At 39.0% G+C, this 27,012-nt stretch overlaps 1 protein-coding gene across 1 annotated transcript; it reads left to right on the top strand.

Annotated features, from left to right (window-relative positions):
- Positions 1–1,305: 1,305 nt before the first annotated feature.
- CDC20B (cell division cycle 20B) lies at positions 1,306–23,294 on the top strand (the record flags this gene model as incomplete). Its single annotated transcript, XM_025144998.3, has 10 exons — positions 1,306–1,549; positions 3,101–3,222; positions 6,827–6,923; positions 9,638–9,748; positions 12,126–12,322; positions 13,049–13,143; positions 16,718–16,946; positions 18,091–18,216; positions 18,933–19,050; positions 22,477–23,294. Coding segments are annotated over 10 exons (1,467 nt in total), but the record flags the coding sequence as incomplete, so codon positions are not given.
- Positions 23,295–27,012: the final 3,718 nt, after the last annotated feature.

The following is a 27,012-nucleotide window of genomic DNA, read 5'->3' as shown; positions in this document are numbered from 1 at the left end:
CCTGGTTCCAAACAGCCAACATGTAGTTTTGTCTGAGTGTTTTTATCACAGGAGAGACCAGCCCAGGACCCCAAACTAAATGTCTGAAAGATCTGGGTCTTTCAGAGGCCACTGTTTTATCCTAGAATGTGAGTGACACAAATTTGGTTTTCTTCTCTTCTGTGTGACCACGGCAAAAAGTGCACTTTCATTTTTGATTTATACAGCAATATGAACCAGCTATGCCATATCCTCATCATGCCCTTGTCTTCTTGTCTTACTGCTCTTCAGGCTTCCCAACTTTTACCTGAAATTTTGCCTTCCTTAATTTAGGTTTTTTGTCACTTGTCTTGACCTGATATTGTCAATTAATTCATGTTTACCTGACTAGGATAATTTTTCATTTCATATATATATATATATATGTATTTCCTTCTTTTTTTCCCCCTCTTACTTTTTATGTGCTGCCTCCCTTCTCTCTGACATTTAAATCCCTTAAGTTGTTAACTTCTCTTCTTCTTTGAGTATTTCTTTACAGAAAGGTAAATATCCTGTTGATCAAAATACATGGTAGTAGTTGCCCTCCTAGCTTTGAGCAGCTGCTGTGCAGTGAGGGTTGCTGCTTTTCTTGTGTGAGGTGGGAATGGTAAATCCCACTGATCACTGTGTGAGGAGCCATCTTCCTTAACTCTTCATGAGCTGAACCTGTTTACATGCAAGTAATTGAGTTTATGGTCTGCCCAGGCAGGTGGTGGAGTTACCGTCCCTGGAGGTGTTCAAGAACCATACAACTGTGGCACTGAGAGACATGATCAGTGGGCATGGTGGGGATGGGTTGATGACTGGAACTGATGATCTTGGAGGTCTTTTCCAGCCTTAACGATTCTGTGATTCTATGACTCCATGTTTTGAAAAGTTGCTCTCCTGAACTCTGAGAATTTTATACTTGATATTTTCATCTTAACCTAGAGATCAGTAGTACAATTTAATTTAATGACTGTGGATCTCTATCAGCTCCAACTTTGCCACAGGCTCCCGGGGCCAGTTGTGGATAGTGAATGCCCTGCTCGTCACAACGTGCTCCAGCCCTGCAGCCACAGGAGCTGTGTGGAGCAGCATACTGGCTGCCCTGCTCCATGTGTGGAGTCCTGGAGGCTGTTCTTGCCCTGCAGAGGCTGAGCCAGACAGGAGTCTCCACTCAAGTGGTCTTCAGGCCATCCTCAGGCCGAGGTCCATTTCCACATCCTGCTTGTTCAGAGAGAGACTAAGCTCATGAAGTATTGAAATAGTATGAAAGGACAGAACAACATTACGTGATGACTGGTATTGGTGTTTTGCCTCCCTTCACTCGTGCAGGCCCTGGATTCAGACAGGACCACGTACTCCGGGTTTAAGAGCTCCATCAAGAGGAAGCTGAAGGCCGGGGCTCCGGTGGCAAGCAGCCCTGTTGTCACAAGGTGGCAGCAGCGACATGCGGGAGGCCTCGCAGCAGTGCCGCGCCGGGCCCTTAGCTCAGAGCTTTGTGCCCTTCGCAGTGCCCCGCTCGTCGGCGCGCGCGGGAGGACTCCAGGTCAGGCGGGAGACAAACGAACATTTTTATCGTGAGGGTGCCATCATGAAGGGACTTCTGAAATCAGCAGGAGCAGGCAGTTAGGGCAAGGTGTGCTACTGTGCTCCCCATGTCCTAGTGGACAAGAGCTCTAGCTACAGCAGTGGCAGTCTGTGCAGGTAGAGTGAGCTCAGAGTCAGCTTTCCTTCAGCAGAATTACACTGGTGACATGATAAGAAAGCCAGGCCCAAGGTTCCAGCTACTACTGCGCAGACAGATAGGATAGCAGGCAGTACAGACAGCTGACATCAAGGGTGGGGGTAAAATAAAAGACAAGCCAAAACCTCTTTTTTTAACCAAGTAATTTCTGTTGCAGACCAACTTTCTTGCATCTGCAATATAGCCTCTTTTGTTGTTGCACTTCTGCATATGGAGTAGCTAACAATAACTGACAGGACAGAATGAATTCTTACAGAAGGCCTCTCCCTTCTGCTTCTCCTTTCCGCTGCACATGGATACCACTGACCTGGCCATAACTGCATAGCTTTGACCAGTCTGCGTGCCTGGATGTGGTGTAGTGCACACTTATAGACAACACACTGATGGAGAAACTTGCCCTGTGTTAGTCTCCCCTCTGATGCCTCAGGCTTCAGGTATTGATAAAAGTCCAGTCTGCCAAGGAACATTCACCCACAGTTCATCTTAGGGAGAGGCTTGTCTGAATGCCATTCAGAACACACATCAACTTTCAGGACTTTGACTTGTCTGAAGAACTGACTCTGGAGGAGGTTATTTTTCTCCATCCACAACAGGGGGAGCTGAGGAAACACTGAGTGAGCCTTTAAACGAACTCACTTCAGTAGCGTTAAGGAAAGGTGAAGAAGGGTTTACACACTGCACATACAAGAAGAGCTTCCTGGAATAATGAGGAAAATAAACTAGGCACATTCCTTGATTAATAATGGAAATATTTAGACAGCAAATAAAAGATGTTCTTTAGCATTCCTGGTGTGCTCCCATTAGGCTATGACTGTTGGAGACAAACTGAAATTCTGTCTTTTGCAGAGCAGAATACTCTTCAGCAGTGTGGACGTGATGCATACCCAGCTGTTAGAAAATCAGGCCCTTAAGCAAACTGAGTTATTCACTACCTCAGTTTCTAGAACAGAAAGTCCTGGATGTTGTTGACACCAGCAGTGGTGAAAACCTACATGGTCCTGGGCAATCAGACTTTGATTTTGTGTGGGATAGGATCTTCTGTAGCCAATCAGTTGATATGAGCTACAGAAGTAAATACAGACTGTGTATAAAGTGAGTGACCAGTATGATTTTTTCGGTCATCTACTTTAGGATGAGATGAATAACAGAAGTAGAAGTGTCGGTTTCATTTCACTAAAAATAAAGGGAAGACAGAGAGACTAGCTCAAATGTCAGTATTTGTATTGTCCCATTCAGTGTGTCAAATATGCTTTTAATAAGTAATATGCTAAAAAGTACTGGACTTGAAATAATTCTGTGTATGATTAAAAAAAAAGTTGTTTCTATTAAAATTGTTTGTTTGTTTGTTTTCAGTGACAAATCAGATGCTTAAGAAACCCTCTATCATGAAAAGTGCTGTGACTCTATCTAGCAGGCACACTGCAGCAGGCTTAGAAGGGCGAAATGACAGGAAAACTGAAATACGAAAAAAGCGGGTGAGTAAATGCTCTGGTAGGATATTTGCTGATGTGCTTTAATACCTCATCTTTGGTCTAGAGTCTATTGTGCAGATGCTACCTTATTTACATGGAGAACAGTAACAAGAAAAGATCAATTTAGGAAATGTCCACTAGAAAAATGTCAGGAACAACAACTGCTTTATCATTAACTTTAGTTTATTTCTTTTTCTGAGTAAAACTAAAGTTGAAACCAAGCTAAAGAAGCCCTTGAGATGTATTTTTTACCTCTGAGGATAACCAGTACTATAAAAAATAAATTGAAAGACGATGAATGACTCAGTTTTCTATGTGCTTCAAAACCACGGCGAAGATCATTTTTTCAGTCACACAGGATGTAGTAGTTTGTTTTGTCACGTAGACAGAATGAGCTACTCTAAAAATTTTGCCAAAAAGTAGTTGTGAATGAAGTTTTTTGTCATGACTAGAAGCTAAAAGGTAGGTAGTTATGTTTAACAGTTATAGGACACATTAAATCTATACTATGTGAAATAAAGGCTTCGGATCTCCTCCCACTCTGATGCTGTTTTTTACTGCAGAACACTTTATCCCTTCATTTTTGCTAGTGGGCACTGACACAAAATTTCTTTTCTCTTTAGGCTTTATTTATTGCCTTTTAGTCAAATAAACCTATGCACCAGTCACCCACCCATTTTTGTTAACTTACTGAAAACTGACTTCTCCTACAAATCATGGTGATACTCATCTGTGTTAATAAAAGTTATTACCGTGACATCATACTCAAAGCCATGTCAGTATTTTCATGCTACCTGATTGTGACTGTTGTATATATTAAAAGTTGTAAACTTCATATGCTTGACTTGCACTCTCCTCTCCTGGATTACACCAATTGTAAGGTCAGTGCTGAAGACAATGATAGCTATTTTCAAGTGATTACTTTTTTGACAGTAACTCTAGAGTGAGGAAATTTGATACCTGCAAACCTAATGTTGCTTGTACTGGTTTACAATTCTTAACTAATATTGTTGAGAAATTCCCATGAGGGTGTCAAAATAAACTTTAAAGAAAAAGAGGTAATGTCAAGATAGCTGGACAAGAAGTCTGGTTGGTTGTTGTCTTTTAATACTTGTACTGTTGAAGATCATTGGATGTTGCAGAACAACCCACACATTTACAACATCTTGGGAAACCCAGTTTTCATGACAGTCACTTTCCTTTCTAAGTAAGCAAATTATTCTGGAAAAATCTCATGTCAACAAAAGTCCTTTCCTGCCTTTTCAGCCACTATGATCTTACTGGAGAGTGTGCATTTTAAGACTGTTGAAATGGGGTTTAGTAATCTTAGTTGTATATACCCCACAGAGAAATTAAAGAAAACCTTTTTGTGAGATAAGTAGGAAGTAAAATTGGTAAAACATACTTTTTTTTACATCAGTTTTTATGTGATTTTAAAGACGATTGCATTATCTTTACTATTGTCAGTGTTAGTCCTTCATATCTCATTCTCATTCACAGTTCTACACCAAGGACCATAACAACTTCCTGCAAGTTTGTTGTGGGGTCTTTGAAATAACATTGCAGGATAAAATCTTTTCACATTCCAGTGAATGTGTGTGGTCTGCTTGTGAGACAAAAGATTGCTTCCCTGTACACACAATAGGTTTTCCATAGAAATATCTGCACTTATTTTAGAGGCACACAGATTCAAGCAATCAGATTAACTTTCTGCCAAGTTGACTATGTAAATCATGCAGAAAGCTCCTCTCAAAGCCAATGGCTTGCTATGGAACAGCTCTGATATATGAAAAAGGAGAACTTTTTTCTGGTTATGTTTTTCTAAGACATCGTGATTACAACATGGTTTTGAAGAAGAGTAACAATGAATGTGTTTGGAAAGATAGATTTCAGAAAAATTGGAAAAAGAACATATGAAGTGGCTGGTGAAAACATGAGTGGCATTTCCACCTGACTGTAAATAAGGAGTTATGAACCAAGCAGACAACTAACTTGAGAGCATTCAACTCAATGAAAAAAAAAAAAAAAAAACATTATGAAGAAGTGCATATTATTAAGGATTAGTGTAGAGATACATACAGCTTTAGCTGATGACCTCAGCCTTACCTGAATTTGTCTAAAGACTTAATGTGATTTCTTTTTGGAGAAGAAAAAAATTCCAATAACAATTCAGGTCTCCTTTTTCTTTTCTTTTCTTTTCTTTTCTTTTCTTTTCTTTTCTTTTCTTTTCTTTTCTTTTCTTTTCTTTTCTTTTCTTTTCTTTTCTTTTCTTTTCTTTTCTTTTCTTTTCTTTTCTTTTCTTTTCTTTTCTTTTCTTTTCTTCTCTTCTCTTCTCTTCTCTTCTCTTCTCTTCTCTTCTCTTCTCTTCTCTTCTCTTCTCTTCTCTTCTCTTCTCTTCTCTTCTCTTCTCTTCTCTTCTCTTCTCTTCTCTTCCCTTCCCTTCCCTTCCCTTCCCTTCCCTTCCCTTCCCTTCCCTTCCCTTCCCTTCCCTTCCCTTCCCTTCCCTTCCCTTCCCTTCCCTTCCCTTCCCTTCCCTTCCCTTCCCTTCCCTTCCCTTCCCTTCCCTTCCCTTCCCTTCCCTTCCCTTCCCTTCCCTTCCCTTCCCTTCCCTTCCCTTCCCTTCCCTTCCCTTCCCTTCCCTTCCCTTCCCTTCCCTTCCCTTCCCTTCCCTTCCCTTCCCTTCCCTTCCCTTCCCTTCCCTTCCCTTCCCTTCCCTTCCCTTCCCTTCCCTTCCCTTCCCTTCCCTTCCCTTCCCTTCCCTTCCCTTCCCTTCCCTTCCCTTCCCTTCCCTTCCCTTCCCTTCCCTTCCCTTCCCTTCCCTTCCCTTCCCTTCCCTTCCCTTCCCTTCCCTTCCCTTCCCTTCCCTTCCCTTCCCTTCCCTTCCCTTCCCTTCCCTTCCCTTCCCTTTTCTTTTCTTTTCTTTTCTTTTCTTTTCTTTTCTTTTCTTTTCTTTTCTTTTCTTTTCTTCTGCATCACCTGTTTCTTTGACTCTTGGGGAAAGGATGATATAACTAAAAATTCTTATTCCTCTGAGAAACTTTGCATACATTTTTAGCACCTGTGGCTTCAAAATGTGGTACTGGTTTAACAAATAGGATCATGGAGTCCGGACGCTTGTACTCTAGCCTGAGTGAGGACTACAGTAGATTTCATACTGGAATCAATTACTGTGCAGTATATGCACCACAGAACTGATCAGACCTGAGGCATTAGATATATTGCCTGTATGCAAAGTAACTTGGTGTTGTGTGCTAGTAAAATTAGCCCAAATGCCAATTCAAAGGAGGACAAGAAGACACTGAAACTCAGTGGGTGACATGTAGAGGTCTAAAATCTCTTCCAATGGTAAGATGACCTTGTTCATACAGCTTCGTTAAAGTCATTAGCAGTGAATTGGTATTTTATGGAAGGAAAGATCATTACTATAGATTGAGCATATGATTTGGACTCTGATATTCTGTATCTTTTGCTGAATTCCCACCCAGGAGTTTTAAAACGTCTGTGTAAAGAAAGTTCAGTACTTTAAAGGTAGTTATGCTACCCATGGTACTTAAATATGTTCCTGACAGATTTCTTCATTCATATTTTCACTTCTGTGCATGGGCAGAAATGTACTACTCAGCTTCTAATGATCCAAGAAACTGGATATAGCATGGCAGAAAGTGACATGAAAATCTGTGAAAATACCAGTTGCATTTGGAAAGGTATGTTTCACTGTAGCAAATACCTCATGCACAATGAATGATAAGATAGGCTGCATCTACACTTAGAAAATCACCAGTTCCAGCAAATGTTACAGAATAGTACAAGATGGCTGAGATGTGTATACTGCTTGGATCCACTTCCCCTACAGTTCCCAAAACCTCTGATGAGATATATCTCCACCTCTTCCATTGTAGTTAAACACGTTGTTTATCACCTGAATTGCCTTAGGGCCCCATCAGACACATCGGTGGCCCTAAAAACATAATTTCCTTTTGGCTTTCCAATTTCAGATATGTGAAATAATGTAGGTTTTTGCTGTACACTGGGCCCAGGGTATCTATTAGATGGAGTGTTGGGTACATGAGAGTGCAAGATATGCAAAGATGGTGGGGTCTTGCCACACCTACCTGTAACGAAAGGTAGGTGGAACAAACTATGCCTTGTTCTAGTCATGGTTTCATCTAACTGGGAGCTGATTGATTTCCTCCAAAATATGAGAGTGAGTGAGCATATAGAGACTGTGAATGAGTGAACTGTAAGCCAAGTGGGATGTGAGGAGCTGATCTGTAAAACAATACAGATATTACAATTTTTATATATATTTTTTTCATATGAGGCTGTTCATTAGGCATCAGGCCAGTATTTTGTTGTGTTCTGCCTTAGGGTTTTTTTTTTTTTTTTTTTTTTTTTTGTTTGTTTGTTTTGTGATCTGGCTATTTCTGTATGTGCTGAATTCTTACCAGTCAAGGCCTGATTCATGCTCATGTAAAAACAGGGAGAAACAACTTCTATATGAGCCTGAAGTTCAGCTCCTGTGGAAGAAGTTGTGGAGTATGTGATAGGCTGGTATATATTTGTTTGTTACTGTACAAATAAAGCTTAAGTCAGAGCCTTCAGAAGCAGCAGTATAGGGATTAGTCATACTATTTTTTTCCTGATGGCAAATGAATATGTGTCAGGAATACTGGGTTTTATTCCACCCACCTACTTGTTGACTGAGTTATCTTGTGTTACAATAGTGACTACTTACCACTTCCCAAGTCTTATTTTGAGAACTGACAGAAGCATGTGAAAACCAAAATCCTTTCAAAAGCCAGTGATAATCTTTCATTACTCATGTAAAATAACACAAAATGGATAATGAAGCTTTATTTCCCGATAAAAAATATGCTATAAAGCACATTCATGTGTTCATGAAGTATGTGAATAGAGCTGAAAGCGTGATCTGTATGAATTTGAAATAGATTACTCACTAAAAGAAAAAACTGAAATGAGTTATACAGATCATTTCATTCTTTCTCAGTGCTTAATCCCAGCTACCAGTATTAGAGATCATTTTCAGAGTATCTCAAAAGTGGTGTTATTCTCCAACTGATGTAACTAAGTGCTTCCATTTTCCTGAACAGTCCTACTTGGCTGGGTTTGGAAGTGATTGATAAGATTTAAAAAAAAAAAGCCCAAAAATGTAGATGGTAGAAATACATATTTTTCTGTACACACTAATCACATTTCAGTGATACTGGACCTTTTTTAGGATTAGAATGGATTGTTACATGCTTCACTGGGCAGGTAAGGTCTTATAGCCAATCATTCCTGCAAGTCTTGATTTTTTTAATTCCACAAACTTTTAAAGGAAAATCACTGTGGCCTGTTTCTTGCTCATCTTCTGTTTTTACTTGAGTGGAGGACAGGTATCACAGTTGAAAGGAGAAACAGTTGCTTTTTGACAGAAATTCATTCTTGGTTAGGAGATAAGACTGAGAGTGAAAGAAGTGTGAAATAAAGTTCTCCACAATTTGTCACTGATAAGACTTCTGAATAGGATTATAATGTGTGTATTTACATTACAGAGTGCAAAAATTTTGTCAGTGTTGATTTTTATTAAAAGAAAGATTGGTTGTTGAATTTGATAATGTCTGCTGCCTGTGAAGTTTTGGCATTCATTCTAAGTGCTCTTCTCTGGGGAATATTTCAAAAATGAAGTCAAAACACGAAGAGAAGCATAGAAATATTACTCTCCAGATCTCTACGCTGCATATTACAGCTAGATGATTTCTTACACATAAAAATGTAGCTTTAAATGATTAATGGTGACAATGATCTTTTTTTTTACTATGATGCATAGCAATTGTGGCAGAATCACGTAGACTGTGCCCACAAAGGCTGACTCTTCTGCTTGCTCATACTTCAGATTTACTGTTATTGCTTTAGTTTCTGAATTTTGTGTGGTCACAAGCTTAGAATGCTGTCATCAAAGTGGGTTTAAAAACCTTTTCCTGTGGTTAGATGTTGATAGAGGGGACTGTTGAAGAGAAATTAATGTCAGAAAGCAAAAAGGTTAATTGCTGTATGAGGGGTTTTGAGGTGGGAGAGCCCATGTGAACTGCTACTAGCAACTTCTCACAGAAGCTAACCAGACAAAGACATCAAATGTATTCTACACTGAACTGTGATGCAATTTAAGCAAAATATAGTGAACCCTATTCTCCACTGTAGCTGAGTGGATCCATGGAAATTTGATAGAGCTGGTAAAAGGAAGATTTCACTTACTTTTGTGTGCAGTGTTTTGGCCTAACTGGGATAAATTAGACCCATCTAGACATCTGTGTACCACAGATAGAGACTAATATAGTGAGTATGAAAGGCTTTGGTGTGAGGAAAACTGATGGTATTTTGTGTGACTGAACTGTGTGTGATGAATCTTCAAATACAGGATGCCGAGAAGGGATGCAGAATGAGTTCAGAACTGTTACCATCATGAAGCCATCAGTGACATTGGAGCCAGAACTGAGGCTTCATATTACTGGCTTGCGCAATGATTACTGTAAGTTATTTTCTTCTGACTGAGGCTTTTGCAGAGATTGAGAATACTTATGTATACTTCAAGAAAGATGGCAAGGGTGTTTTGCCTTCAGATCAAATGGGAATTCTCCAAAACTTATGCATGTCATTTTTTTCTTTGAAATATGCTGCTTCAAAAACTGCCTGTCCCAGGATGTAGAGATTACTGATCAAACCCTAGAATCATTGTCACCTAGCTCTCGTGCAGCTTTTTTCAGCAGTAAGTCTCAATTCAAATTTAAAATCAGACCAGTGAACATTTCCCCATGCTAAGGACATTTCATCTGTTAGCTTTGGATATCTAACAGCCTGTCATAGAGTCATAGAATCACAGAATCATAGAATCGCTAAGGTTGGAAAAGACCCACAGGATCATCCAGTCCAACCATTCGCCCATCACCAATGGTTCTCGCTAAACCATGTCCCTCAACACAGCATCCAAATGCTCTTTGAACACCACCAGGCTCGGTGACTCCACCACCTCTCTGGGCAGCCCATTCCAGTGCCTGACCACCCTTTCAAAGAAGTAGTATTTCCTAACGTCCAGCCTGTATCTTCCCTGGTGCAGCTTGAAGCCATTCCCTCTAGTCCTATCACTAGTCACACAAGAGAAGAGGCTGACCCCCAGCTCACTACAACCTCCCTTCCGGTAGTTATAGAGAGCAATAAGGTCTCCCCTGAGCCTCCTCTTCTCTAGACTGAACAATCCCAGCTCCTTCAGCCACTCTTCATAAGGCCTGTGCTCCAGACCCCTCACCAGCTTTGTTGCCCTCCTCTGGACACGCTCCAGGGCCTCAATGTCTTTCTTACAGTGAGGGGCCCAAAACTGGACACAGTACTCGAGGTGCGGCCTTACCAGTGCTGAGTACAGGGGGATAATTACTTCCCTGTTCCTGCTGGCCACACTATTTCTGATACAAGCCAGGATGCCATTGGCCTTCTTGGCCACCTGGGCACACTGCTGGCTCACGTTCAGTCTAGCGTCAATCAACACCCCCAGGTCCATTTCCTCTTTATTTAACAGACTTTGAAATCTATAGTTATGGGAGAAACCAGTGATTTTATTTATGGTTTAGATGGTAGATAGATATCTTCTGAACTAAATTCTCACCTACATCTTTGGTAGTAAAATTAAGCATGCACATAAAAATGCATGGATTTCTGGTCTACAGAGGCAAATATGTTAAAGCACTTCTGAAGCCCTAGCAACTTTAAATTTGAAAGTGTTAGAAATTGTTCCCATGCTATGATAGTTGTTTGTGTTTTGTTTTCTTTTTTCTTTTCTTTTTTCTTTTTTTTTCCTAACCTGTTCTTGCAAGCATTCTTTAGATCTTAATCTATGAGCAAGGTGAAAGTCTGTTTGTATCCAGACTGAGGCTGGATTTTTATGTGGGTGATTTTTCACTGATTATGCACAAGGTATATCCACAAAATAATAGAATTAGTAGAAATCTTTGGAAGTTATTTTTTAGTGCATATTTCTGACTGTAGGAATCAGAACTCTAATCAAACAGCTGACTGAAAGATTAAGCTGTTCTTCAGAGCCATTGTAGTTACCAAAGCATAGTGTCAGATCTTGGCCTATGCTAACTATTTTCTTCAGGGATCATTTAAAATGACTTTTAAGCTGTCATAAATGCAACAGCTGAGGATTTGCATTGACATCAGAGAGTGTACTGTTGTTCTGTGTCAGTATTAGATGTTGCATACCAACTCATTCTGGCCTACCTGACACAGCAGGCTGTTCTGAGGCTAAGTGGTGTAATGACTTTCTCTGCCAGGATCTGCAGTGCGCCTAGCATCAGTGGAAACAGTATTTCTTGCATTTGCTTACTGAGCAAACTGCAGGGGAGGTGCAGAATTTCTCTTATTGCTTTCTGCATGTTTCTTCTGTCATACGCAGAGTAAACGTTAATACTAGCTCAAGGAAGAGCTGTAGCACATAGATTTTCTCCTATGTCTTTACCAATAAAATGAATTATGTTGGAACAAGAATGTTTTTGGAATTCTAGCTGGTACTGGAGAGCACTTATTTCTGGTGGCAGAAATTAGAGTGATGCAGCCATCCAAAACGATGGATGATAGGTGTAAAAACATTTATTGAGGAATCTCTAAGTCATATTCTTCTGTACAAACATACAGATTTGTGATAGTTAACCTAATGAAGATCTTTTCTTGTTAGAAATACTCACCTTCATTTAGTTCTCATTTATGTCCTCATTGAATATGAGCTTCGTGGAAACAATGCCATGAGTTTTTTTCTGTAGCAATTAAAAGAAAGCCTCTCCCCCAGCCATACACCCCTCCCCAGCTTATAACTTCTAACATTCTTGCAGTAATTTTTAGTAGCTTTTTTCTAGATCTAAACATACTGGACTGGAACCTTGAAAATCTCATTGCTGTAGCTCTAGGATCTGCTGCATACATTTGGAATGGAAGAACTCTTCAAGGCATTGAAAGCATTGAATTAAATTCCAGTTCCAAATACATTTCATCTCTAGCTTGGATAAAAGAAGGAACTTGCCTTGCTGTTGGCACTAGTGATGGAGAAGTGCAAGTACTTAATATTTTATTTTTTTTGTCTGTCTCAGTTTTCAGCTGAAGTGTCCATGAGACAATATTCTTTGTTTAACGAAACAAAACAAGAAAATTGGCTAAAATACAGAAAAACTCTGCTGTGGATACTATATAACAATTATATCATCCCTCATGTTATTGCATAACTGCACAGAGGGAGTCAGAGTTTCTTTTCATCAGTAATTGGAACTCTTTAATTATTTTTCTCACTGTAGGCTAGTCTTGTATCTTTCTTGCTAAGATCACTCTAGTAGAGACAGATACTTTTAGAACTTGAGCAAAAATTGTACTCATAGACTCACACCCCTGAATTTCACTATTATACACATAAAACTCTGTCTGCTGTTGTAGAACTGTCCTGTTATTGAAAGGTCTTTGTTGGAAGTTGGCTGTGATGCTGGATAATATGGGGATCTATCTGGTAGAATTCTGATTCAGCACGCCAGTGCTTTCAAACACAGACTTCCAAATACTGGCATGTAAATAGCTTTACATTCAGAGATGCACATTCTTATAAAATAAAATAAAGTGAAATATAGTGTGAAAAAATAGTGTGACATGAATGAGCCTGAAGTTGTCTGTATGTCATGTCAGAACTGAATAGTTGTTAACCTGCAAACAAACAAAGAAGACTAAGATATTTCTCTCTCTCCCCCCCCCTCTCTCTTTTTCTGTTAAATTTGCATTTGTTCTGCATGTTTGGCAGCTGTGGGACATTGAAAGGAAAAGGAGGTTGAGAAGTATGTTTGGCCACCTGTCTGTAGTTGGAGCTCTGAGCTGGAATCATTATATTCTGAGCAGGTGAGTGCTATAGTCTATTCACAGAAAGAATCCTGATGGTTTCATCTAGACAGGTGTCCCAATCATTTGACTTGTTTTTGTTGGTTTTGGTTAAAAGTGCTTTATTCTTTACCAGCCACCACAGAAGCAGTATGTAGGTTTTCTATATGTCAGGAAAGCAACCAGAGGGAATTTAGCCTGCCTCTTTAGTCTCTGTTTCTTACTGTTCTTCAAGAAATCTGCCGCTGCTTCTAGAACTTCTCTAGGATGTGGAGCATATAGTTGTGGTTTTTTTTGTTTTTTTTTTTTGAAAATCTGAGCTTTAAATGGTGTTATCTCCAGTGGGTCCAGGCTCCAAAAATGATAGCTTACTCAGTGCCAGGGAGAGGACTTGTAGCTTAGGCTGCCCTTCTGTTGACTTTTCAGATGCATGGCAAAACACAGCTGTCAGAGTTACACACTTCCCTAGCTGTGTATCTGTGAGGAAAGGCCAGTTCAGTGCTAGCCACAGCCTGACCCCTATTTTGAGGAAGGATTAAAATGATTGACTTTTGCTCTGCCAAGGGTGAATATTTTATATTTAGGCATCATTTCAATATGCGGACTCAGATGAGAAGGATAAAGCATCCTATTTTGTGTTTTGCTCTCTCTCTCTCTCTCTCTCTCTCTGTTTCCACTTCAGATCTTTGTCTTAGGCTTGAAGAATGTGAGGGAAGACTTGTTTATAAAGGATGTTTCTCCTCTTTTAAAATCATGTGATGGTCCTTCTGTTTTACTTAAACAGAAATAACACCCAACATTGACTGATTATATTGTTAATCTCAAAATGAAAGTTGTTGTCTCTTGATGATCACTAGAGGTAGTTTTGTTTTGTTTTCACGGGATGTTGTGGCTTTTGATTCTGTTGGATCTGCTAGTCAGAGTAAGCTATGACGCTACCAACTGATCAACAGTTAATAAAATGCTGTGGCTCTTGCAGAAGTAGCTACTGTGAGTTACATTACAAATACACATCTTTAACGTCTGCTTGGCATAACCTTATCACAGTCAGTGTTAGTTTCGTTTTGCATTTCAGCTTAGCCAAAGAAGTGGAAGCAATAGAAACTTACATTACAAATTTTTCTGAATAGAAATTGGTTATGAAATTCAACACGAAACTGTGAACTACAGTTTTTGTTGATAGACTAAGTTCAGATGACATTTATTTCTCTTGCTAGGTTTGAAACTAGCCAATTAATTACTACATTGTTAAAATATCTGTATAATCAGAAAAAAAAAGGTATAGAATTAATATTCATTACTACTAAAATAAAATCAGCATTCTTACAGGAAACTTCACTGTGAGTTCATACTTTGATACTTTGGAATAACATACGAACTCCTGTGGTTAAAAATAGACTGATGACACAACCTCATGGACGTTTAAATACATTTCAGTACAGCAGATTAATTTGTCTGAGTTTTTAAATTGGTTCTATTTGTATTTAGCAAAATAGATGCAATCTTTCATGTCAAAAGAAAATAATATTGACTTCTTAATTTAGCAAACAAAAACATTTCTTTTCAAAGTGTATTCTCTGGAGCCAAGGTCCTTCACACTTGTTCTGTCACTGAAAATCTCGCCATGTGTGACACTGGCAATTCAGTCCATTTCTGTTGGTTACATTTTCTGCTTATTTCGGAGGAAAAATTTACCTCATTTTTCAGAAGGCAAATGATGATGCCTCTGCATATAATGCACGTAATTATGTGTATCTTCCTAGTTATTTTCCATAAATACGTGCTTAATATTCACTGTTGTACTGCTTGGTTGGAATTTTACTAATTTTTGTGACCTTCAAGAGTTTTGGAAGTCCATATTTTAAGCACATTGAATGACATTTCTTGCAATCAGTCACTTAATGTGTGTGTTTTTAGAGCTTCCAAAATAATCAACGTGCATCTGAAGATTCTTTAAGAGAGCATGTGGGGAAGTTTCCAATCAGCATAGCCTTAAATGAATACATTGCAGTAATGTCAGATACCTGTTTCTCAGTTACTCAGATACCCTAATACAAGCTGGAGGAATGTGAAGATGAAGCACAGCCCTGCCAAAAAGAGCTTGGGAGTACTAGTGGATGACTAGTAGCTGGATGACTGAAGCTGGATGTGAGCCAGCAATGTGCCATTGCAGCTCAGACAGCCAACCTTATCCTGCACTGATAGAAGTGTGGCCAGCAGGGTGAGGGAGGTGATCCTGCTCCTCTACTCTGCAGTGGGGAGACCACATCTGGAGTACTACATCCAGATGTGGAGTCCTCAGTACAGAAGAGACACAGACCTGTTGGAGTGTGTCTAGAGGAGGGCTGAGATATCTGGGGCTGTTTAACCTGGAGAAGACCCTGGGGAGACCTGATTGATAGTGGCCTTTCTGTATCTAAATGGGGTAGTAAGAAAGACACCTTAACATGGTCTATTGTGATAGGACAAGGGAAAATGGTTTCAAACTGAAAGAGGGGAGATTTAGATTGGATATAAAAGAGAAATTTTTTAGAATAAGGGTGGTGAGGCAGTGGAACAGGCTGTCCAGAGAGGTGGTGGATGCCTCATCCTTGGAGACATTCAAGGTCAGTCTGGATCAGGCTCTGAGCAACCTGATCTAGCTGTGGGTATCCCTGTTCATTGCAGGGGAGTTGGACTAGATAACCTTTAAAGATCCGTTCCAACTCTAAGGATTCTATAATTTTATGATTCTGTGAAAATATGTATAGAGCTTGCTGATTATCTCAGTGCCATAAGAATAGGTGGAAGAGTCAGTTTCCAGCTTTCTGTTGGCATGTTCTTAGAAAATCAGGGAAAAGAAAATGTGCTGTAAGGTATTTGCAGTATTTTCAATTCAGTTATACTATTGCTGAGTAAAACCTATATCAGAACAGTGACAGAAACCATGCTTCCAAAATGGGTGTATCTTCTTAGTAAACTGACATAACTGGATAAGGTAACTGTGGGAGAGCATAGTCGGAGGGAGCGGTCCCTCAGGACAGGTAAAACTATGCATCCTTTTCCTAAATTAGTAGTGCAACAGTGTCAAGATGAAAGGGTAAATAAGCTGTGACAAATAGAGATGATTAGTGCAGATTTTCTTTCAATCTGAAAGTGGGAGGGAGAAAGGGGAGAAGGTGAGGGAGAGAACCTAAGAGCACAGTGCTAGTGACTACTACTGGTAAACCCTTTCCCGAGCCAATACAGTTTTACCATTCCTCTTTGTTGGAGTCATATCTGACCTTGGTAAAATTCATTTTGTGAAACTTCTTTTACTGATGAACAGATAAGAGTCTACATTAACTGGTTAACTGTTAAACAAGGTGCAGATTGGTGGTGTACATTGTAGTACATCTTCAGGGAAATGGAAACTGATGGAGAGCAGGTAATTTGCCTGGCTTGTACTGAGCAGCTGCTTTGCTGCTTTCTACTGTCAGTCACCCCTCTACTGTTGCTCTGCAGGCGTGCTTCACTCTGATGTGGTTTGCTGCTGAAACCACTGAAGCAACTTCAGTATGACGATGGAGCATCTTGTCTTTAATATTAAACACACACTGTCTTTTCTCAATTACAGTGGTTCAAGACTAGGATCTATTCATCACCATGATGTTCGAGTGGCTCAGCACCACATTGGTACTCTTTGCCAAAACAAACAAAGCATTTGCAGCCTCAAATGGTCATTAACCAATCAGTTACTCGCAAGTGGGTCTAGTGATGGTACAGTGAATATCTGGCATAGTGATCCTGGTGTGAATGTGAAGTCACAGCCACTGAAAACCATACCTCATTCTTCAGCAGTTAAGGTATATGGAGGAGGAAAAAAATTCTATATTTATTCTCATTAAGTTATGTTGTTGATGTAAACTGTTGTGGAATTTTCATATTGTCTCAGTTTATTTAGATTTCTATTAGCTTCTTCTTTCCTGAATGCTATGCAGATAATACCAGTTCTCCTGACACAGATAAATATGGTAATGCTTTGATTGATTAAGAAATTCTACTGGATTAGTAGGCCTTTGCAAATATAATACCAATCAAAAAATCTACAACCTCCTCCTCCTCTCTCTCTGTGAAAAATTCTGTGGCAAAATGCTTAAAAGTTATCAGTCAGGATCTGTTGTTGGAATTCTGGAAAATTGTCTCTGAAATTCCCTCTGCTGAAATTATTTTAAATGTGAAGTTTCTTTTGCTCTCCTGCCTATTTCAGGTTATGATTGCTGATAGCAAAGGATCTGAAGAGAGAAACTGAAAATTAAACAACTTAGATTCTTTATTAAGTCCCAGTCTGGGAAGGAGAGGTCAGATATCAGTAAGGAGAAATCCAGCATTTATTAGCTGTTTATCCTCCCAGAAAAGTCTGAGACTGGCGTGAAGCACTGATGATAAAGAATCAGGGAAGATTACTGAAACGGGTGGAAATCAGTTCTTCGTAACTTTTCTTCAGATAGAGTCAGGGCCCTGGGCATATTGAAGGAATATCTCAAAGAACCCATCTTTAAAGTCCTGTAGGTCACATTGCTCAAACTTCTACAATGGCTTGATTTAGACAGAAGTCAAACTGCATTCTGTTTGGTTCTTCTGGTACTGAGGTGTGAATCTGTGACCTGTGAAGAGGGAGCAGAGAAGCTGGAATTTTATGAGCTTAAGTAAGGCAGTGTAGGCTAATGTAAAGAAATGGCAAAGGGGCAGTAATTGGAGTTTTGGGATCCTACATTCTGCATGTGTGTGGCAGAAAGAGCATGAGGTTGGACTGGATGATCCTGTGGGTCTTTTCCAACCTTAGCGATTCTATAATTCTATGTAGTATGGAATAAAAAGCAAGAGATACATTCTGGGTGCTTGTTGCAGTTCATTTTTCCAACTAGGCTTTTAAGTAAAATCTATTCTCTGTTTTCCAGGTAACCTCCTAGTCTGTTCTGATGTCTGATTTCTATTTTTTTTTTTAAGGCTATGAACTGGTGTCCTTGGCAGTCCAATGTCCTTGCTACAGGGGGTGGAATGAAAGATGGGATTTTGCGTGTCTGGGACATAAACCATGAGAAACTCCTCCAAAGTGCAGCTACAGATTCTCAGGTGAAGTGATAAAATGTCTGCATACTCCAGCTCTGCTCTTCTGTGATGAGCTGTGCTCATTTGGCAAACTCCCACTGACTTTGAGGGTGGTTCTGTGGGCAGCAGAGTGGCAGGATTTTCTCTGTATCTGCAGTTGTGCTACATTTTGCCCTGCAGTATGGGGCTGGAATCAGAAGTAGTTTGTTTTTCATTTACAATTTCTCTTCACACAGAAATGCGTGAAGAGAAGGTGGTCTCACAGCCAGACACTTTTCATCATCTTTTTATTTCTGTCAATGATGGTTTTGGCCAAAATTCTCATGAAGAGAGAGCACTGATGGGGAGGAAGGCAAACCAGAGTGCTGGGGTGGGGAGAGGTCTATGAGTCAGAGGGCAGACATCAGTCTCGGGTTAGAATACTAGGACACAGAGAAACAAATTCTCAGCTAGAATAAAGCTGTATAACTGGTGATTTTCCTGGAGCTGTGACAACCTAGATGGAGACATGCTTAGAGGACCTTGGTTTCATACTGATAGGCTACTAACACATTCAGTCTATAGAGCAGCTGTACACTGAACTGTTGCAAGAAATGAAATCATCCTTCTAAATAAGTAAATATTCTGCTGGGGCTATTTCTCATTAACTTCTTTAAATGCTGTAGATAACATTTCAGATCTACTGAATGATCTATGTTGGCTCATTCTGAAAACTGAAATAGCATTTTAAATTGCAATAGATTTGTTCATTGCTCTGGTTACCCAAAACCAGTGAACTGATGACTGGACAAGGACTTCCTGAAAATCAGATAAAAATATGGCAGCATCCAGCACTTATCAGTTCCTCAGAACTCTATGGCAAGTATTTCAGTTCATTGTTTTAGATATTTCAGTTGCCTGCTTTTCTCTCTGACCAGTTTGTTTTGTTTGTTTGTTTGTTTGTTTTTGTAAATGCATACATCATACATTTAAGTAAAATAAAGTTTAAAGAGCACTCACCTACACATCTTTACCTACATGCAGGTATTCATTCATACAGTCTTGATGCATGAAATTGTAAAGGTTGACTTAGTTAGATAATGATGTAAATTTCTTCTGTAAAATTCTGTGAAGTTCTCATGATGATCTCCTACCATTTCTAAAGCTGTCCTAGGTGCAGACCATGGATTTACACTTCTCCCTAAGGATTACTAGGCCTGGACTGAGTGTGCTGGTGTCAGCTTGCTTGCAATACAATGTAGGCTGATGGCCTTCTAGATAACACAAACTAGATATGATTCTTCAGTTTTGCAGCTCATCATGCCAGGATATTGTACCAGCTTCCAAATTAAGTTTGAATGTGATAAATCTCTATGTGGTATCGAGAGCTGTCTGAGTGTTAATGAAAGCTTTTGGCTATGAAGCCGTGCAGTGCGTTATGTTGTCCTTGTACCATGCTGACAGCTAGAGGAAGTGGAGTCTCCTTACAGTTCTTTTTCAGTCCATAAAGCTGTAGTGCTAGACTATATGTCCCAGCTGTTGTTTGTATTAAGCTTCTTGTTGCTGGTGCTTGCTGTCACTCTGATGCACTGAGTTTTACTTGCTTCAGTGTTAAATGCAGTGAGCCAGTAGCTGCATGTGAAGTTAAAATGAAAACAAATTATTTGTACATTGGCTGCATTTTCACACTTATTGACAAGTATGGCCAAAGAAGCTCTGGATTTTTAGCATGACAGATGTAGCTGGTATTTACAAATACTTTTTCTATTCTGTTGTTATATTTGATGGCATTTATTAAATTCCTGATGGGATGCTATCCTTGGAACCTGGAACTGGGCTTCAACAGTAGCCTATACGGAGAAATCACAGAGAAGTCAAAATAAGCATGGAAGGAAGACGAAGTTCAGCAGAGACATTTGTGTATCTGGTTACACATTATCGCTGTGTGATGCTACTTGTCTGTGCTGCTTCTCCTTCCTTATCCCTATTTATTCATGTATGGCACTTGTCATGTAATGTCAGGTAACGTTCTAAGAAATTATCTGGCAAGTGACTTGATCATTAGTCTTAACTGCTACAACTTGAGGTTTCTTGAGTCTTAAATGCACTATTTCAAATAAAACCTAGATTTACCTTCAGCAGCATTTATTGTATAAGAAAAGTGTGTTGTTAATTTGGTGAAGCTGGGGTGTTATCATCCTGTTTCCAATTCTGTTTACTTACCTGCAAAATAAACTATTTTTCATGAAAAAAAAAAGAACAGGTAATTCTTACAAAGATACATTTCTGCTTACAACCTTATTTTAAGAAAGTGAATATGAAAAAAAAAAAGACAACATATTGAAACATGGTCAAAAAAAAATATTGTGATGGATGATTGTGAGATGGTTCTAAATCAGCCTCAGACAACATTTAACAGCTGAGTTCTACAACCAATAAATAAACAGATAAATGTAACTGAATTTTGTTGTTGAATCCTGTAGAATGCTGAATATCCTGAAAACATTCAGTAGGAATGAAGCTCATTAGGCATTGTTAAGTACTTTAGTAATTGAGATTGCTTATTACTGAGCATAACAGAATTCTGACCAATACTAATCTTTTTATAGAGTCTATTTTTGGTACACTTCTAATAGAACTATTAGAGCAATTTACTAGAAGGAAGGGTTCATTTTGGAATCTCCACAGAACTTAGAAAAGTTGTTTTTATCAAAGAAAATATATAATAAAACAAAATATGCAATTTCTTTGAAAAATACCCTGGTGTAGTCTTCAAACAGTGGTGTAAAACTCCAGCCTTCTCCACTCAGAAAGTATGGAAATATATAATTTTGAATTTTCTGATTTCTTCTGATCCCCCAACTCTTTGACTGAAACTAGTATTAAGTTTCTCAGTCAATGTCGTGGTCCAAAGACCACATCTACAGGGTCCTTCTTCAAAAGTGTTAGAGACACTGAATGGAACAAGCGTGTAAGGAATTTGCTGTCTTTGTAAATTCATAGTTTTATGATATCGACAAAGATCATGTAATCTTTAATAGCTTGAGAAGGATCAAAGCTTTAAAATAATACCTACTGAAATAATTTAATGGTGGTATCAAAATTCTAGTCACAAAGTTTAGGCGGGGAATGTTTCTCAAGACCTGTATAGCAGAATCTTGCTTTTGGTCTGCAGTCTTATGCATCTCCATGAAGAGCTACTGTGATAAATCCTACAGTTTCAGAAGGCCTTGCAGTTCTTCACATGCTTATCTTCATAATACTGTTTTGAGCTAGAGAGAAAAATGTCACCTCCATTGTGTTCATGGATAATTCAGGTGCAGAGGCTGAAAACAACACAGCCTTTCTTCATAACTTTTCATTTCTTTTCAGAAAGAATGACTCATCTGGTCTGTTTTAGATGAGGGACACTACATCTCAAAATCCTCATTTTTTTCTCTTAGGTGTCTGTGTCAGCTATATTGTTGTCGATGACTGGTCCTCCAGATAAGCTAATGGCCAGGAAATTGCAGTAAAAATGTATCTAGTTTCCCCATGTGTGTGCCCCATGTGCCTAAAATGTCCATGGATTTTCTAGGAGTGACATTGTGCAAGATCATACAGGAGGTCTGTGTAAGAGTTGTGAAGCAAATTTCAGTAGTCTTAGTTTAGCATCAAACAATTTCTTTAGTTCAAAGTCAGTTGCTTCTACGGAGACACTTGTATAACTGAGTTAATGAGTTTTGTACATTAATTGTGCTGCTAGTCTAGGGTAGCTTCTGGCCTTCAGCTAAAGCTGCCAAAACTTTCTCCAACTGCAAACAAAACCAAATGTAAAATTTCAATAAATTGTTCATTGGGATCACTGTTAAAATATCTTCTTAACAGTAATAATGCAGCAGCTGGAACTACTATCTTGTAATTGTTGGATCAGCTGCTAACTGTCTGTGAGGCTTAAGGAGCCAGATGGGAAAGCTCAGCAGTCAGACTCGTTACCAAACACAGATGAGACTTACGTTATAAATGCAGTGAAGAATCAAGAGTGCAGGTTTCACGTTCTCCTTTAACATAAATGTCTTTTCAGTGTGGTTCAGTCCTGGAAGTTAAAGCCTGGTCCCTAAAAGGAAAATAGTGCCTTCAGCTCTTTCTTAATGTGAAAATACTCTATACAAAAGGCTATCTTTTCACATCTTGCAAGGTGTCAACCTGGTCCAGTAAAAGCAGAACACTCTCTGCTGTGGATGTAGGTAGAAAAAGTGATTGACAATCTCTGTGTAAAATCGTAATGTATCTTAGCATTTTTTATTAACATATTTTATTTTTCAGGTCATAAGGGGAGAGTCCTGCATATGGCCTTGAGCCCAGATCAGAGGAGGCTCTTTTCGGTTGCTGCTGATGGTATAGCTTGTCTGTGGAAATGCCATGAGTATGAAGAGAGCAATGAAAAAAAATAAGATTTTTTTTTTCTAATGATTATTAGAGCTCATTCTTGTGACTTATTTTTCTTGAAAGCAAATGATTTCATGTATTCCACTCATTCAGTAATTCAAAATATGTGTAATCCTTCCAACTGAAACATGGCAAAAGATAGTGTCATTTTTTCAAGAGTAAAGCAATTTTCCCCATTAGTCCATCATATGAAATGCTAGTAGCTTGTCTTACTTAGCCTAGTGGGAAAAAAAAATTCTAACTCTGAACAATAGCATCATATTTGTTTTCATTAAACTAGCAAGCATGGGTGGAATCTACCCCACACCAACATAAGGTCTTAGGTCCTGCTTTAGCTATGATCCTTGTAATTTTACATGGTCTGAGCATCTGTATTAGCATCCATGTGCCAGGCTGCTTAAATTGGATGGAATCAGTGAAGGGCTGGGATCAGCAGATACCAGTCCAAGGGACTGGATTGTTCCATATTTCACATAGCCCATAGTATAGAATCTGCCTACATTTCTAGTGATCTTAGCAAAATATATAATGCTAAATACAAAGAAATGATTTCTTGACAATTCTTTATAATTTTTGTAATAGCAATGATAATTAACTTTACTAGCTAAGTAATCTGTATTGGATTTAGAATTTTTTCCTTATATCCACCTACTGTGTTTGTCAGATGTTTGGAAATAAAAATAACTGCATAATAATTCTATTAATATCCATAGTTTTGTTATCAACTTGTTAATAAGACAGACAGGCATAGTCAGAGAAGCACAGCAGTTATGTTTTTTTATCCCTTAAGGGTAGCAGTTTAGTTCTGGGTATCCGCAAATCTGGCATCTGTCATTCTTGTATGAATCTTAGGTAATGCCACACCTCTTGGACTTTAATATGAGTTTGTCTGCAAAATACCTACGTACTGTCAACAGCTAAGAAAGGATGTCAGGTTTGGTCTTCAGATGCTATTCAAATGCAATTCTCTAGAGGTATTCCAAGTGATATTTTAGCCATAAGTATCTCTAGAGCTTAGATTTCATTATTAGAAATGAAGAGAGGCAAGGATTCACTCTTGCATTTGTGTCTTAAAAACTCTGTGAGCTCAGAAACTCATTAGGGTTTTATCCCAGTTGTAATATATTTAGTGTCTTTCCTGTGAGAAAATGGGATATAAGGGATGTAGGTCAATATCATCTCATGGAAAATTAAGCTGTTGGTCAAATGCTTGAAAAGAGATGAGCAACATTCACAGGGCACACAGGCACCTCTGGAGTGGAAGTGAAACTCTCTTGTCTTTAGTTCTCATCATTTTAAAAACCTTATCTGATATTCGTAAGTCACATGATCACTAATTTTAGGTCTGGCAGGTTGAGACCACTCATCTTTTTTACCTAACAAGTTACCAATTTACAATAAATCTGCCACCAAGTTACTGTTTCTGTGGTCACCTTGTGCTGTCTTGAGAAAAGGTTAGAAAATGAGAACAGTGATTATTAATTTTGAAATTACTATGAAGAGGCTGATGTCTAAGAATGGGAACTAATTTCTCCTGTGCCTGTCTCCTAATCATAGAATCATAGAATCGCTAAGATTGGAAAAGACCCACAGGATCATCCAGTCCAACCATTCACCCTTCACCAATGGTTCTCGCTAAACCATGTCCCTCAGCACAACATCCAAACACTCTTTGAACACCACCAGGCTCGGTGACTCCACCACCTCTCTGGGCAGCCCATTCCAGTGCCTGACCACCCTTTCAGAGAAGTAGTAATCTTAGCATATATAATACATAGTAATATAAGTATAAATACAAGTAATATATCTTGTAATATTTGACTAATTATTTAGAATCCAATTTAAATAATCAAAATAGTATTTTATACAATTTTAAAGGTTGGTTTTTTTTAATGTTAAAAAAAATCTTCTCTTTTTTGATTGGGAGAAAAGCTGTGGAATTCAGTTCTTTACTCAGGTATTTCAGGAATTGCCCCAGAAATTCTTTCTGTCCTTTGATGGTACCTAAATGTTGGTTTGCCAAATAAAAGAAAAGAGGATGGAGGACTGTGGTGGAGAAGGAACTGGTCAACAATGAAGTTAGGCATATTTTGTTAGATGTTCATCTGTTGAAAAAAAAACCCAACAACTTATTTTCAAACTGAGAATTGCTCAGTACTTAATTATCCAACTTCATTATTGAGTTGTGAAGCAGTATTGGCCCCAGAAGTATTTCAACACAATATATGACAGAGGGAGAAGTTTTTTATTTCTCCAGAACTAGTCAATAGCCCATGAAATTCTTTATGTGTGCACTGTAGTCCTATTTTATGACCACATCTGAGAAAACATTTAAGCATATATTTAAATTCCAGCCTGTGTCTAATCTGTAGTCAAATTAAACATATACTTACATGCCTCTTCTAGTCAGTTTCTTCTGTATGACCAGCATCTATCTTTCCAAATAGGAATTTGAGGACTCGAGTGGCATGCTTCTGCTTCACTGAACTTTATAGGTACTGTTGCTGAATACCTGCAGACATAGAGAGTACAGTTGCTGAAAATCAATCGATGTTCACGTGTAGTTGCCTCATTCTGCCTGTGCTGAGATCTTAAAATATGAAGGCCTGGGCAAAATGTGAGGTCTTGACATCCTCCTTGTATAACATGGTGTATTTTTTAGCTCATTGCATACCATGTGCCTAGTCTATAGTTCACAGAATTACAGAATTGCTGAGATAGGCAGAGACTTCTGGATTTATGTGCTCCAACTCTACTTAAGCAGGGCTGCCAGAGCAGGGTCCACAGAACAATGTCCAAGCAGCTTTTGAAGATGTTCAAGGAGGAGAACTTACATCCTCTCTGGGTAGCCTGCATCAGTTCTCCATCACCTGCACAGCAGATAAATGCTTACTGATTTTCAGAAGGAACTTCTGGTGTTCCAGTTTGTGCCCATTGCCTCTCATCCTGGCACTGGCAATACTGAAAAAAGTCCAATTTCATCCTCTTCATACCCTCCCTTCAGGTATTTACAGACACTGGTAAAATCCCGAGCCTTCTATTCTCTGGAAAGAACAGTCCCAGCTCTCTGACCTCATAGGGAAATTGCTGCATGCCCTTCATCACCTTGGTGGCCCTCCATTGGACTACTGTAGTGTAGGACAGCACTAGACACAGCACTCCAGAGGTGATCTCACCAATGTCAAGTTAATGGGAAGAATCCCCTCTCTTTTCCTGCTGGTGATACTTTGCCTGATGCTGACTCCTGTTCAGACCCAGGCTAGTCTCAGACAAAGTTCAGAATCCATTTCTAAGAGGCCAGCTTGTTCTGCACCTGTGGTCTGTATGCACTAAAGGCTGAGTCTCCACAAGTGATATGGATGATAAAGTATAAATGGCTTAAACCTAGGCCACATCCACACAGTCCTGTCTGATGTGGAGCATTTTACAACTCATATGGAATCCAAACCTTCAGAACAAAAATCATTTTTAGAACCAGAAAAACTTCACTGACAGTATAACAAAGTGGTTATCTGACTGTGCTGCAGTGAAATTGACTACGGAAAATCCTATTAGGAAATGCCTTTGTTCTGCACATCAATGCACTCCTGCCACTACACAATCTGACTTGATGCCACTCAGATAAATATTACACTGCTTTATTTAATGTTGTATAAACATAAACCTTTTCACTTCCTGGTTCACAGTGAGTAGGAATTGTTGCATGCTAGATGTCAAAATGTAATCGACTGATCTTCACACTTAATCTACCTGACACATGTGATCTTAATTCCTACTGAGATTCTCTGTTACATAAACTTGCATGGGCTCCCTCTTGTAGTGGTGGAGTTGCATTCAGCTTTGCTGGTTGTGACTTCCAGACTGGGGGCAGGAAGCAATAAGGTGAAAATGAGACAGCAGGATGGAAGTTGGAGAGTGAAAAATTGGGCAAAGAGTAAAATAATGAAGTAAGACTAATCAGTGAGGAGAGTGAAATAGCCCTGGATGATTGATTGTTTTGAAGATCAGCTGCAGATTTTTCACAAGACTTATAAAGACTTTTTGTTTTCTGAGGGATTTTGTAATCAATTCTTTCCTAACTAAGGATTTGGTAGTTTGCACCACAAGGGAATGGAAAAATTCTGGGTTGTTTTACTCATTTCCTGGGTGTTTAAGACAAAAATAAAGTCATCGCTTTGGGTATAGTAGGCCAGTGAGCCAGCTGTCCTGTTAGTTTCACTGATGCAATTTTCAGTGGCCAAGAATCTTCTCCGCTTTGCTTCGCTTCTGTGCTTGTGCTCCTTTGTGCTTATGTGCCTGTTTGTGTGTTCAGTCCGTAACTCAAACATATGTAACTACTCTTTAGGAATAACAATCAGGAATGTTAAAAGTTCTGACTGTGTAACATCTGTAGTGGACAGAAAATATTAAAAA

The sequence above is a fragment of the Gallus gallus genome, chromosome Z, assembly GCF_016699485.2.
Source record: "Gallus gallus isolate bGalGal1 chromosome Z, bGalGal1.mat.broiler.GRCg7b, whole genome shotgun sequence".
Taxonomy (NCBI): Eukaryota; Metazoa; Chordata; class Aves; order Galliformes; family Phasianidae; genus Gallus; species Gallus gallus.
The sequence above is the reverse complement of the archived record's forward strand: the minus strand, read 5'-3'. Positions and strand labels throughout refer to the sequence as shown.